This window comes from Limulus polyphemus, unplaced genomic scaffold, assembly GCF_000517525.1.
Source record: "Limulus polyphemus unplaced genomic scaffold, Limulus_polyphemus-2.1.2 Scaffold8029, whole genome shotgun sequence".
Lineage (NCBI taxonomy): Eukaryota > Metazoa > Arthropoda > Merostomata > Xiphosura > Limulidae > Limulus > Limulus polyphemus.
Window position 1 is genome coordinate 8,806 of NW_013673639.1, and position 13,819 is coordinate 22,624.

The 13,819-nt window shown below is 32.2% G+C and overlaps 1 protein-coding gene across 1 annotated transcript in view; it reads right to left on the bottom strand.

The window, feature by feature from the left end:
* Positions 1-13,819, bottom strand: part of LOC106475056 (chromatin assembly factor 1 subunit B-like) — a 19,123-nt gene that overhangs the window by 2,931 nt on the left and 2,373 nt on the right. Inside the window, exons 2-12 of the mRNA XM_022379279.1 lie at positions 13,089-13,188; positions 11,250-11,276; positions 10,570-10,675; positions 8,974-9,077; positions 8,198-8,294; positions 6,383-6,470; positions 5,671-5,837; positions 4,648-4,754; positions 2,979-3,024; positions 1,923-2,048; positions 338-457 (exon numbers count right to left, since the gene is read on the bottom strand). Coding sequence (XP_022234987.1) covers positions 338-457; positions 1,923-2,048; positions 2,979-3,024; positions 4,648-4,754; positions 5,671-5,837; positions 6,383-6,470; positions 8,198-8,294; positions 8,974-9,077; positions 10,570-10,675; positions 11,250-11,276; positions 13,089-13,188 — 1,088 coding nt within the window. The remainder of the gene's footprint in view (positions 1-337; positions 458-1,922; positions 2,049-2,978; positions 3,025-4,647; positions 4,755-5,670; positions 5,838-6,382; positions 6,471-8,197; positions 8,295-8,973; positions 9,078-10,569; positions 10,676-11,249; positions 11,277-13,088; positions 13,189-13,819) is intronic.

Consider the following 13,819-nt stretch of genomic DNA (forward strand, 5'->3'; position numbering starts at 1 on the left):
TCAGTGACCCCGGACACTACTACCAATGAAATATCAAACCAAACCAAGCCTTTATAGTAGTGAGGTATCAAAATTCGAACTGGTGAATTAGACATCTATCGCAAGATAAAATACCAGAGAGCGATTGGTTTGAGTAAGAATGCAGGTTGTGAGATAATAAAAAAGGAAACCCCACAATCTTCCTTAACTTTTACAGGTTTTTAGAAATTTCACAATCTTTTCTGACTCATTGAACCCCTCTTTCCGATTCTTCAGGTTTCCCTGAAATGTGGCCATTTTGGATATAAAATATATACACATCACTGAAAACCAACAACAAGTATCAATGAAATGCTACCTGTCTCCAGATGGTAAGTGTGACTTCTGATATGGAACACCCAACTCCCCTTCTGAAAACCTGATAAAGGAACAGTAGCCATCAGTGGATGAAGCTATTAACATGAGTCCATCAGAAGACCTAACCAAAACAGAGAAAACAAACCATTATTTCAGAACATGAAACTTATAATGCATCATCAAGTTGTAGTCAGTTAAACAAATTAGATATCAGGTTCATAAAATCAACATTTTTTTTATTACATTATGTATCAGGAAACTTAGAATGGACACAAGAATGTTCTAATTAAATTAGATTGAACCATTTAGCTATGATCAATTTTATATTTAATTGAGATGAAAAACACTGAAAATGTTTAGCTTTTAACACCAACTTTATCATTCATCGGCTCCAGAGTTATACGAACCAAAGCTCACTACACCATAGGGATTACTCATTCTGAGCTGATATTAAAACAAAAGTCAAGATGATAAACTACTTATGTACTAAACTGCTCATGGGTCCATGAATTTCAGAGTCCCTAATATATTATAAGCTATACACCATTTTTCATGAAATAACTTCAATGTTAGAATTAATCCGTTAATTACTGTTGGGGTTTGCATAGCGCGTGTGGAGACTTTTTTCTTGGAAATCGTATCAAGTTGCGTATGCAAACGGTGCAGTTTCTTAACCCTTAACTATTCTTTACCATAGAAACTTAGTGAATAATACATTGTACTTTTACCTGTTGCTATGCTCAAGAGTAAAGAACTGTGATGAAATAACTCATTTTTATACAAAATACATAAGAAACCCCAAGTTGCATATCAAGTTGCGTATGCAAACGGTGCAGTTTCTTAACCCTTAACTATTCTTTACCATAGAAACTTAGTGAATAATACATTGTACTTTTACCTGTTGCTATGCTCAATAGGAAAGAACTGTGATGAAATAACTCATTTTTATACAAAATACATAAGAAACCCCAAGTTGCGTATCAAAATACATAAGGGTATAATATTTTCCAAGTCCCCTGAAAAACCAGTCAGCTCTCTGGGGCTAAACTTTAATTAAGTCTGCTAGTTCGTTAAAACACAAGATATATTAACTGTTTATCTTTAATCACCAAATAAAACAGCAATGATAGTATAAAATAAAAACATAAAATATGTATACTTCTGGAGATAAAAATATCAAACAAAATTTTTTTGTTGTCATTACGCTTACTCCCTTTTCTCATTACTGAATTTAGCCTGCATGACCCTCAGGGGTCATAGGTTGACCTTGTAAGTACATTTTCTGTATTTCTTTCACTTGTTTTCATTTAACCCCACCCCCTCAAAAAAAACTTATTTTAGCCTCCTAAGAAATCTATTAACGTTTATACTGCAGAATTGGCCATGTTCTTTTTGTAAAAATTATCTACAAAACATTTTTTTTTTCAACCAACTTAAACCTCTTGTGTTTGTATATTTGTTTTTATATAAACAAACCTTAAGTTAAAGAAAATAAAAGTTATTATTGAGAAATGACCTCTTTTATTCTGAGATATTTTTCAACTTCAATAATTTTTTTTACACAAAGAAAAGGTAGAACCACCTACCATGCCACATCGCTTAGCCGAGTGAAGTGAATATTGGAGATTTTGGCAAACGGTAGTGTCTGCTGAGTGTCATAAAGCAGAAGAGAGTCCTGTGTAGCAACAGCAAACACCACACGATAAGGAAGACTGAAAACAGATCCATTGAGGGTTTAAATAATCGTACGTAACTATATTAAGACAACTGTATAGTGACATTCTAGATGACTTAGAATTTTTATCGCTAACCTGCATGTAGCTGGTTTAGGCTTAACTTAAATTACTGACTTCGAAAGATAGCACGGGAAAAGCTGGTCATGCATTCTATCATAATATTGATAACTTTAAATGTAAGGAAACAGGGATCTAAATAAGTACATAGTTTTTCTGGAATAGGTACCTTTCAAATACAGTAGCTTCATAAATTAAATGTCAGTTAACCTCAAAAGTCTTATTAATGAAACATAAGGGCTTGATCATTCCAGACCAAAACTGACTTGTCAAACACACTGTAATGAAAGGGGAAAATTCAATCAAAGAAATTTGAACAAAAAAGGTAAGGACAACATTTATAATACACAATAAAACCCTCATTTAACCGACAGCCAACAATAAAAAGAGTCCCGATGATAGCAGCATAAATCCACCAAAACAAGAAGAGTCTTTTTAATGTTGACTGTTAACCAAATTGTGTTTATGTTAATGTTGACTGTTATTTTAAACTTATACTTCTGCTTTTAAATTTAAGCTTTATATACACGTTTCATAATAAAACGGATTTTCTATACTATATTCTCTTCTAACTATTAACTCCAGAGTGTTAATGCAACATTAACAAAGAGTTTTAGTGTTAGAGAACGATGTACTCTAACACTTTCCTCCTCATAACCAAGTTCTGAAAAAAGAACAGTATAAGTTTACAATATTCACATTTGTGATAAAACCAAAAAAAAAGAGCTAGAAATTAAAATGTTTTAATGATTGATTTTTAAAGATTTTCTGTAAATGATTTAAATTTATGACAGAGTGCATTTACAATCTTTTGTAATTAGTTGAAGGGTACTGGATTGCTTATCTTACCTAAACACTGACAAACTATCTTTTTCTGAACCCTCTTGCTCCGTATCTGAAACCCAGACATAAATTTTCTTTAGTTACAAAACAGTGAAATTGGAAAGAAACATGGATGAAAATATCCAAAGTTCATTTTGAATAAAACAAATCTATTGGCCGAGGGCTGCCAGGCAACCAAAGCCTTAGAGCTATACATGTTCTCAGATGTATTCTCATCCATTTTGAATATCTTTCAGTACCAAATTTTAACTTGAATTTGTAGAAAATAAGAAGAAATTCAGATATCTCAAATTTTCATGCTACAAGGTGATAATCACATGAGGCAGATTAAATTTTTTAAACATTAATACCGAGACTGTAAGTCAAATTAGTTTTTTAAAACCTCAATTGCACATAAAAAACATATCACTGAATTAACTAATTATGCCCCTTTTCCTAGTACAAATGAAATGGTTGGAAGTTTAGAAAAATAAAGATTATAGCAGTGTTGGCAGTAAAACATAAAATGTGTTTATTTCAAATTAAATTAAATTTAAATCCTGCTTCATACTCATGATTCGGAAAGGCCATTTTGACGAGTTTCTGTCCACGGATGGAGAACTTTCATCCGTGCAAAAAAATGATTACTCATAAACTTTTAAAACATGAAAAATCTACAAAATATGGCTTGTTTTACAGATACAAAAAGTAGCATCACATAAGTTGATGTCAGAGACAGAAAGTTGAGAGAATTTTTTTAAAGGTGATTTGTTATGATAACAGGTCCCATTGTTGTGTAGGTGAAACTTAATAGAATGCTTGTTAATAACAGTTAACTTCTGAGAGGCTTGATAAAACAAAAATGATGTACTAAGCAACTTTAACAGTCATAGTGTTAAACTGACTTGTTTCACCTGAAACATTTAACGGTGTTAAGGTATAACATTTAATGACATGTTAAGCTGTAACATTTAATGATATCTTAAGTTACAACATTTAACAGTGTTAAGCTACAATATCAAACGTGTTAAGCTACAACATTTAGCGACACGTTAAACTACAACATTTAATGATGTCTTAAGCTACATTTAGCGACGTGTTAAACTACAACATTTAACGATGTCTTAAGCTACAACATTTAACGATGTCTTAAGCTATAACATTTAATGATATCTTAAGTTACAACATTTAACAGTGTTAAGCTACAATATCAAACATGTTAAGCTGCATTTAATAATGCCTTAAGCTACAACATTTAATTTAAAGATGTGCTACCCTACAACTTATGTATGTAAGTTGGACTATAAAATTTAAAGACGTGTTAATTTACAACATTTGAAGATGTGCTAAACTACATCTTTTAAAAATGTTAAATTGAAAGACGTAGCTACAACACTTAAAGGTGAATAACACACAAGTTGTCCCGTGTTAAACTGCAATTTTTAAACACATGTTTAAGCTGCATACAAAACGAAAAATTCACTGTTTAAACAAGTGTTTCTTCTTCATATTTATACTGAGAGTCCAACATAGAATCTTCGATTTTCTTGTAAATATGACTATTAAATGAGAGAATTTCGGGTAGCTAAGAAAAACATAATAAGATTAGAGGGTACGTAGTAATACTCGTAACACTGAGAGCACACTTTATGTGTGTACATGTTAACTCTGAAAATGGGGTGAAATTTCTCCTCACCAGGTGATAGAATTCCGTTCTTTCTCTTCTTTCTGAGTTCAAACAGAACGGGACAGCAACGTACTGCTAAAGTAAACTTATTACCTGTTGGTAAGTACATCACCGGCCTGAAAATAAAACAAATACACACAGACAAACTGAATAAACACACAATTTAAATGTTGAGTGGCCATAAAATCAAAACTGTAATTTCATCCGACACTTCCAGACCAAAAAAAATGTCATTTTTAAGGGAGTGAAAAAGTATAATCCAACCAATCGGGCACTGACATCTAAACATTAAACCAACGTGGTTCACTAACGGACTTTCATTCTTCTGGAGTCATTAACACTAAAGGTATTTTTCACCAATTTCTTAAAACATATTCCCATTTCACCGTCATTTTTTTTTACATCAAGTTTCCTGTAATTCCAAGTTCTACGGCTAACCGATAATGAGCAATGACTGTTTACGGAGCAAGTTATCCTTTTATCGTGTGGCAACTTTTTTCTTTGTAAAATTCAACCATTTTGTGAATAGAAAAGTTATTTTCTAACTGTTCATGTTTGTGACTTTCCAATCAAGATTGCACTGAATTTCAACAATCATGAGGGTAGTTTTGTACTAGAACAATAAATATGATTATGTGGCAGCTAAAAGTTGTTTCACTTTTTTTAACTTCACAATTGTAGGTAATTACTTTATTTTGTGGGGTCATGTATGGGGTAGCATTTCATTCTTTGGGGCCACGGGTACTTTAAAGTCTTTTTAACCAGGCTTTTGATAACATTTTTAACACTTATGAAAAGCTACACAAAGACTATCTCTGCTAGCTGTCCCTAATTCTGAAGTAATAAGCTAGTCATCACCATCTACTTTCAACTCGGAAGTTACTCTTGTCTGACAAAATATTGATATTTGCCCATCATTCATATAACACGCCCACAGCTCCAGAGTCTGCATTTAGTTAATTAATTATCGAACAATGAACACGACAAGATTATTTTCTCCGATCAAATTAATCAATAAAATGAAAATATCACCTGTTTAAAGAGTGGCGACAAAAAATGTAGACAGCGTTGGAGAATTTTCCATCTTCTTGTTCAAGTATTCCCGTTGGGACAATAAGTAATTCTCCGTCTGGAGAGAACGTAAGTCGCCGAGAGAAGGACTTCAGAGTGTCATCGTAAAATATCCGAGTTGGTTTATTCTGTTTGTTTGTCACCGAACCAGTAATAAGGATGGGGAGAAAAACATATCAACATATTTATAGGCACACAAATATATACATAAAGATATTTTTATAAGAAATATATACAGACTAAATGGATATTTTTGAAATAAACTAGACTTTTTGACAAGCTATAAGAAAAACCGGTTTAATTTTTTTTCTTAGTTTACAAGATTAAAAAAAAAGCAAAAAAAGTTTAGTATATAGAGAAGAGTTACTACTTTAAACTACAATGACAAAATTTTCAGTCTTAACAACTTAGAAAAAACAAATATATATAAACATTAGAAATTGTTTTACTTTAATATTTCATAATTTTGTTCCCAAAAATTCTAATTTAAAAAAACATCTCCAAAGAAAGGAATAAAAACTGAAGGAAACATCTCCATACTCAGCAATAAAAACTTCAAAAATATAATTTCTAAATAAGAATTAGATTGAAGTATTAAATATTTAAGTGTGCCAGTTTTTACCAAAATGTGTTTTATTTCCAAATTTATGTATAAGAATCTCGGCGTGCTCACCTCTTCTTGTGACTTTTCTGATGGTATGAGAGCTTTCTGGATTTTGTAAACTACCCGTTTTGTCTGAATATTGTATATCCTCAGAGTTCTGTTACGATGAGAAAAAATTAATTGTTGTAAAGATTAACAGCTTTATAAGCATAAATTAAGCAACAAATATATAAAAACATGAAGATGATTACTTACCCTGACTAGTTTCAATGGACCATGTACGTCATTTTCAAGGGTATACTGTGTGCGTACAGTGACACACAGCAGGTTTTGTTTTCTCTGCATGATTTCTTCATACCTATTCTGTTGAAAACCCATCTCATTGTTTATGAAATTGTCTGCATTCTGTGTATTTCAATAGCTTTTGTTTCTGTGAATTTGATTGTGTGGGCATTTTGGTGGCGACAGCTGATTCTTCTATTTCCAAACGGTGGAAACGATCTTCATGTTCTTTTATTGTCACATTCAATGACCGTTTAGTTTAGTATGTATACTTTGTTTGCACGAGCAGGAGCAAGCAAATTCCCATGTAATACACCGTTGTGCTTTATTAAATGATAAATAAACATTTAGTACTTATCTTAACATAGGAAAAATTATTCATTGAACTGCTATCAGAGAGAAATAAATTATATATATTTGATAAGCCCCCTATCTTTGTGATGTAAAAAAATTATGCTTATGTACTTATAGTGCAGGTGATTATGGTATTTATGGAGTTGTTTACAGTGTACAGTCTTGTAGAAATGACAGTCTTTTGGTTAAGTATTTGGCTATGGAGTAAGTTGGACTGTTACTGTGTGTGATGATAGGTCTAAAAGGTATCTCTTCTTTGTGCAATTTGGATAAACAGTAAAATCTTGGGGAGATGGCGTTGGAAGGTATTATCTTTCTTATTTAGATAAGAATTTAATGCTCTTTATTAATTAAACAAAAACACCAGTGTACGAAACACCACAAAATTAATTAAGTTAACTTTAATAACACGACACATGCAGTAAGAATATACTGTAAAATCTTTGTTGTCACGAATCTCTCATAACTGGAGTTTTCAATATGTTAGTGGCACTGTTGCGGCTTTGTATACGTTTTTCAGCTGTTAGCCCCCTGTACTGTGATCCACATTTCAAATACTGTACTAACATTTTTTGTATATAGTTTAAGGTTTTTTACATTTATTATCATTTAAAAGTGTTATTGTCATAGATGATGTACAAATACTGTACTTTAGACCATTAACAAAATTTTTCCTGTAAAATATCGTAAGAGAAACGTTTTTGCAACCAGAATTTTCACCTACTTGGCACTGTCAAGGTCTGGCAGATGCCAGATGATAAAGCTTTTAGTGTACTGGTATTTTTAACCGGAATTACTCCTTCAGTGACATGTGGGCTAAATGAGCAGGGAACATTCAGGCATAGTCATTCTCAGTTTAGAAGTGCTAAGTAGGAGCAGGTAACCCCTCGGTAGCAGCTGCCGCCTATAGGGCTTGGTTCTAGTAAGAAAAGAACTGGACATCCTTCGTGATTTGTATTTCAAATTTATATCTTTTGGATGAAATGGCTCATATTTTCACTTTGGACGGTGTCTTATGCACTATATGGGCTAGATTAGACTCGTCTAAGTTCCAAAAACACTCACCTTCAATTTAAACCTGATGACAAAAGGGAGGGAAATTAGCCATACGTTAGAATGGACTGTTTTAGCTGAAACTGTGGAACGTCTTCTGCACGATAATCAGTAAGCCAAGAGCTGTCGTTACAGAACAAAGAAATCCTTTACGTATCTGAGATAAAAAAAAACTAGCTATAACCAACACCTTACCTGTCTGAGCCTAATGTAGCAAGATACTGGTTGAGGGGGTCCCAAGACACGCCTTGAACAAACCCTTTATGTTCTGCGAGTAAGCCTATGTTTTTACCTAGAAGATAAATTTATTCAGTGTCACCTCATACTTCTAAGACAGACAGATTTGACAAGAAATGTCTCACACACCACAGTTTGTGTAAAAATTATTTCCAATTCGGTGCAACACCAAATCAAAAACTTTTTTAAATTTATCTGTAGCTCGTGATTGATGAAAAATAAGGTATGTGAAACAAAATATTACCAATTTAGTTGTTTCTACAGATCTTATGGTACTGTAAGCTTAATATATTTATCTACAAATGATTTTCGCTATTCGAAGCCATACAAATTTAGGAATAAATGAAATAACCACGAACCTCGGAGGTCCCTACATAGTTATTATTTGCTCACCATTTGGGTTTTACACCTTAACCAAGAGCTTAGTTTTCTATAATCAACTTTCACTCAAATTAAGAAGAGTTCGTAACTAGGCAATGGAGAGATGAATATAGAACATTTCTGATGCAGACGTAAAGCTGAAATGTTTGGTGAATAAAACTCTTAATACGAACTTCTTAGGTTCATGGATGTTTCATTTATTCCTAACTTCGTGTACTATATCTTGGTTAGCATTACATAAAACAAATTTATAGAATATTGGGTAATTTAATAGATAAAGAGAAGAAAAAAATTTCATTTACAAACAAATTATTGAGTTTTATGTTATATAGCTGTTTGTCTCAGTGCTATACCTTTCTGAACATCCCACAAGATGGCACTATTGTCTACTGACCCCGAGATAATATAGTTGCTATCTGGTGCCCATGAAAGATCACAGATGTCTTCAATGTGTCCTCTGGTGGCAGAAAATAGAAACCTCAATTAGCAAATTTTGTGCAGATCTAAAAGTAAATAAGATAATTAAAAAAATTTCTCGACAATGAAAATACGTGTATCAAAATAACGGCGTATCGGGTATTATCACAGTTGAGTGCTTTCAGTAGAGAGATATCCATGCTTCTATTGTTCGAAGGAATTCATAATATCCACAATATCGCTTCTAACTTTGCTTATTAGTATCAAAACGTTCAAATGAATGAACTTAAAATAAAGAGCTAGAAAAAAAAACCACAGATATTTCTTACAAATGTTACCAACTCAGAAAATATCACATTTCATCTCTACTGTAAATTTTTGAATGAAACACAAACATAAGCTAGATATTTTCTGTCACCCTGAAATGAGATTTTCGAACTCTGTTCAGAAGCTGTGTATTTAATCATGAACACAGAATCCATTTTTCTGTTGCATCTGACAATTTAAGTTCTAAAAAAAAAGTATTTCAATTTTTTATCTTTAATTCTATGCATAATTTTGTATTAAAAACCGGGAATGCTCGTTCGGGAGGTTAGATATGTTAGATGATTCCGTTGTCCAGACTAGAGTAAATGCCGATAATTAATATTAAACTGTTATTGATAAATGGTTAAACACATTACCATACTACTGCTGCTGTGTATTTATATCATTAAACTGTTAAATATTGGAGGCTTCACACCTGCATTAGTGTCGAATAATATAGCAAGATTTCCATTTCACACCTGCATTAATTTGGAATAATATAGCTAGATTTCCATTTCACACATACATTAGTGTGGAATAACATAGCAAGATTTCCATTTCACACCTGCATTATTTAATGTATGTGTGAAATGGAAATCTTGCTATGTTATTCCACATGTGTGAAATGGAAATCTAGTTATGTTATTCCACACTAATGCATGTGTGAAATGGAAATCTTGCTATGTTATTCCACACTAATGTATGTGTGAAATGGAAATCTTGCTATGTTATTCCACACGTTATAATGAAGTACAAAGCTCATTTCCCATTACACAGTATAAGCCAATCGTGTAAAATAGTATGTATTGGTAAAGGGTAGTTATTATTCCAAAAGTCCTAAGAATCGATAAATTTTCCAAGTTTCGTTTTGTGTCAAATGATGGAAATCTAGTTATATTATTCCACACTAATGCAAACTTGGTACACCTTATTCAGTAGTTTCTTTTATTAATCACTGTTTTAATTATATATCTCACAAGTAAAGCTTTAAAAGGAGACATTTGTTCTGTAAAAATAGGTTATACAGGTTTTAAACAACTGAGCCTATCCAGGATATTAGCAAGAAGTAATTTTTTATTACTCCTTTTTAGGCCTGTAGTTGGACAGTCGCAACGTCAATGATGTCAGTAGTCTCCTTTAAAAAAGGTTCTACACGACATTTTTCCAATGTGCCTCTTATTGTTTTTGCTCTCTTTTTATCTGTAGCACAAAGACGTCTTCCTTACCTAAGCATTTTGAACACACCCCAGTGTTCCTTGTTCTGCACTTCGTCTTCGACAAAAATGTCAGGTTGTTCCTTCTCCTGCTGCTTCCAAAGAATTAAAGCAGCCTCTGAAAACAGCGATTGGTAATAATGACAAAATTCTTTGGCATATTCAATGAAACAAGAAAGATATAAATGTCAAAATGTTGCTGTACTGATACGATAAAAAGATTAAACTTGTTCTTGTCAATGGTATCTTTTTCTTACCATATTCATGTTTAACTACTGAAAAAAAAAGACAAAAAAAATATAATAACCTGAATTGGGTTTAACAAGACACAGACAAAATAAAAATGCCAAGATATCATGCTGAGTGTTTTTAGCTCAATTGTGCATAAGAGATACATCAGTGTTAACAAAATATATTAAAATACATGTTATCATTTAAACATCAGTTTTCTGTTAAACATAAAGACATAAAAATTATGAATTATATTTGCACAGTTAGCTTTGAATGTGAAAAAGTTAGGACTAACTTTATTGAGATTATGCCACAAACATTTTTTTTTATTCCCAAATGTAATAACCAAACTTAATCTCTTTTTTCCTATTTCCAAAGATAGAATAAAAAAGAAACACTTACTATTACTTATATATTTTTTAAATGAATACCATATTATCTAATAAGAAAAATCAACTCACCATCATCGCCTGATGCAAGAATTTCACCTTAACAAAATACAAAAAGTTTATGTATTATATGTTTTCAGAAGGTGAAGGAAAAGAACTGTATATTTTCATAAAAGTTTTTGAAACAATTCAAACTTCAGGATAAATAGCTAAACTTAAAGGTTCTATATAAGATAATCCTGAATCAGTGTAGGTAAACAACTTCCAGATCTTGGTAAGTCACTTCAAGGTAACAACAATATTATATAATATTAAACAGCCAGGTGAGTAACTGTTTGTTACAATATCAGTGTAGGTAAACAACTTCCAGATCTTGGTAAGTCACTTCAAGGTAACAACAATATTATATAATATTAAACAGCCAGGTGAGTAACTGTTTGTTACAATATCATAGTAACCTATTTAATTCTAATATTGACTAGTCTTCTTGAAGATTATTATAAGGAGCATAAAATTCAGTAGAGACATAAGTGATGCCGTTTAAATTTGTTAGATACACAGCATTGTCTTGTTATACTCATAACGTCATTTATTAGGATTGGATTAATAGAAACTTCAGAAAGCTTTTGGTGAGGTGTTGCATAAAATATAAAACAGTTGGAGTTGGGGATAAGTTAATATTAAATCAGATGAAGTAAACAATTTATTATTGGAGTTCAGTGCCTTTGGGATCAGTGCCCTTCTTCATACACATTAAGTACATTGGTTGAAAACTAGGTAAGTCAGCTAATGATAATAACAACCTTAGGTCTGGCTGTTAAGAGGATGCTGTGTAATACAAGGTTTTGTCTCTGGGCCATTAAATCTATGTGAACGAAGAAGAGGAGCTTGGGTTAGTGGCTGGCACTATATATATTCTATTGAAATGATAGAACTAACAATTTTAGTGCATGTATGTGTGTATATATATATATATATATATATATAAAGGAGAATTGACTAAACTAAGGATGTCGTGTTTTCTTCATATAAATCCCGAGTTATATCTTGTTGGAATACTGTTCACAGTTTTTGGTTCCCTCATCTTAAGAAGGGCTATTAAGAAGATTCCAGGGATGGATGGGTTGTCATGTGAGGTTAGCTCGAGATCACTCATCTTCTCTCATGAAGTGAGAATTAACTCCATCAACACGGGTCACGGGTGAAAGGCCATGTCATCATGTTTGTTGACTCGCAATCAAAATTTTATTCAACTACTATTTTATGAATTGGAAGAATTGACACAATTTAAGGGTGATTTAACCCTATCAACACGGGTCAAAGGCCATGTCATCATGTTTGTTGACTCGCATTCCAAATTTTATTCAACTGCTATTTTATGAGCTAAAAGAATCGACAAGATTGAGTCATAGGATTTTACCGTATTGAATTCCACAGGCATTAGAATAAGGGGTCATAGATTTAATACTTGGAACGTTCACACGTATCTCTAGTTAAGGCAGTTTTATTCCTCTCGTAGGGTGGTAAATCTGTTCAACATACTGCCAGCTAGTGGTAAAGGCTACAATTTGACAGGAGTATAAGGATTTATTTCAGTCTTCAAACACATGTAAAGCTAATCATGGACCTTCATAGAAATTTTTTCTTTCAAGAGAGAGAGAGAGTTCATTTTACATGACTGCTTGTTCAGAACTGAAGCGTTATTCAGGTTTAAAAGAACATCTACGGAAAGGTTTCGACAGATAATTTGGGAAAAATTCAAAATGGTTTCTGAACTTATTTCAATAAATGAATTCTATTCGTATATAAATTGTGATGTAATGTGGTGAAGATTAAAAATGTTTATGACAGATAAAACAGAATTTTTTTAAAGAAAATTATATTCTTATTTTCACCAAGAGAATGACTTACCACTTGGGGCAAACCTGACAATGTTGACAGGTTTTGTATGACGGCTAAGATCGGCAACACATTCCACACCTATGTTACCAGCTGTGGTTACACTCCAAACCTAAATATAAAAACAATAAATCTTAGAGATCTGCAAAGAAGTGAAAATTGAACTTATCAGAAATACACATTATTTGACATACCTTGCTTTGACACATTATTACAAACTAAACGAATCGAAACTGGGTACAGCATGAAATGTCTTGAATCTTCTAGAACATTTTAGGAATTAAAGACATTATACATAAAACACTTCTCCTGTCCCTAAATAACACACAGTCTTCACTGGATTTAAACCTATTGTAACTATTTCACTTGTGCCTCGGTTTTCACTTTTTCGTGTTATATTTGATTTGTTTATTTCTTATGAATATATTTTATGCATTAAGATAACACCAAGAACTAAACTACCTGCATATTTTGTTTTATAAGAAGGTTCAGTATCATGTTTGGCTGTTGAAAGAATTTTAAAGTTTGATAGAGAAATCGGATGTCCTGTTTCTGTTGATAGATAGCGGAGTTGGGAGGGTTTGTAACCTTTCTTCCAGTTTTTATAGATATGCCCGTGGGTTCACACGCTCGTACTTGAAGGAGACGTTTTGTTTCACCGATATTAAAAAAAAAATATATATATGGATTTTTAATGATAAAATGTTAATATTTGTGTGAATTGCGTTAATATTGAATGCCTA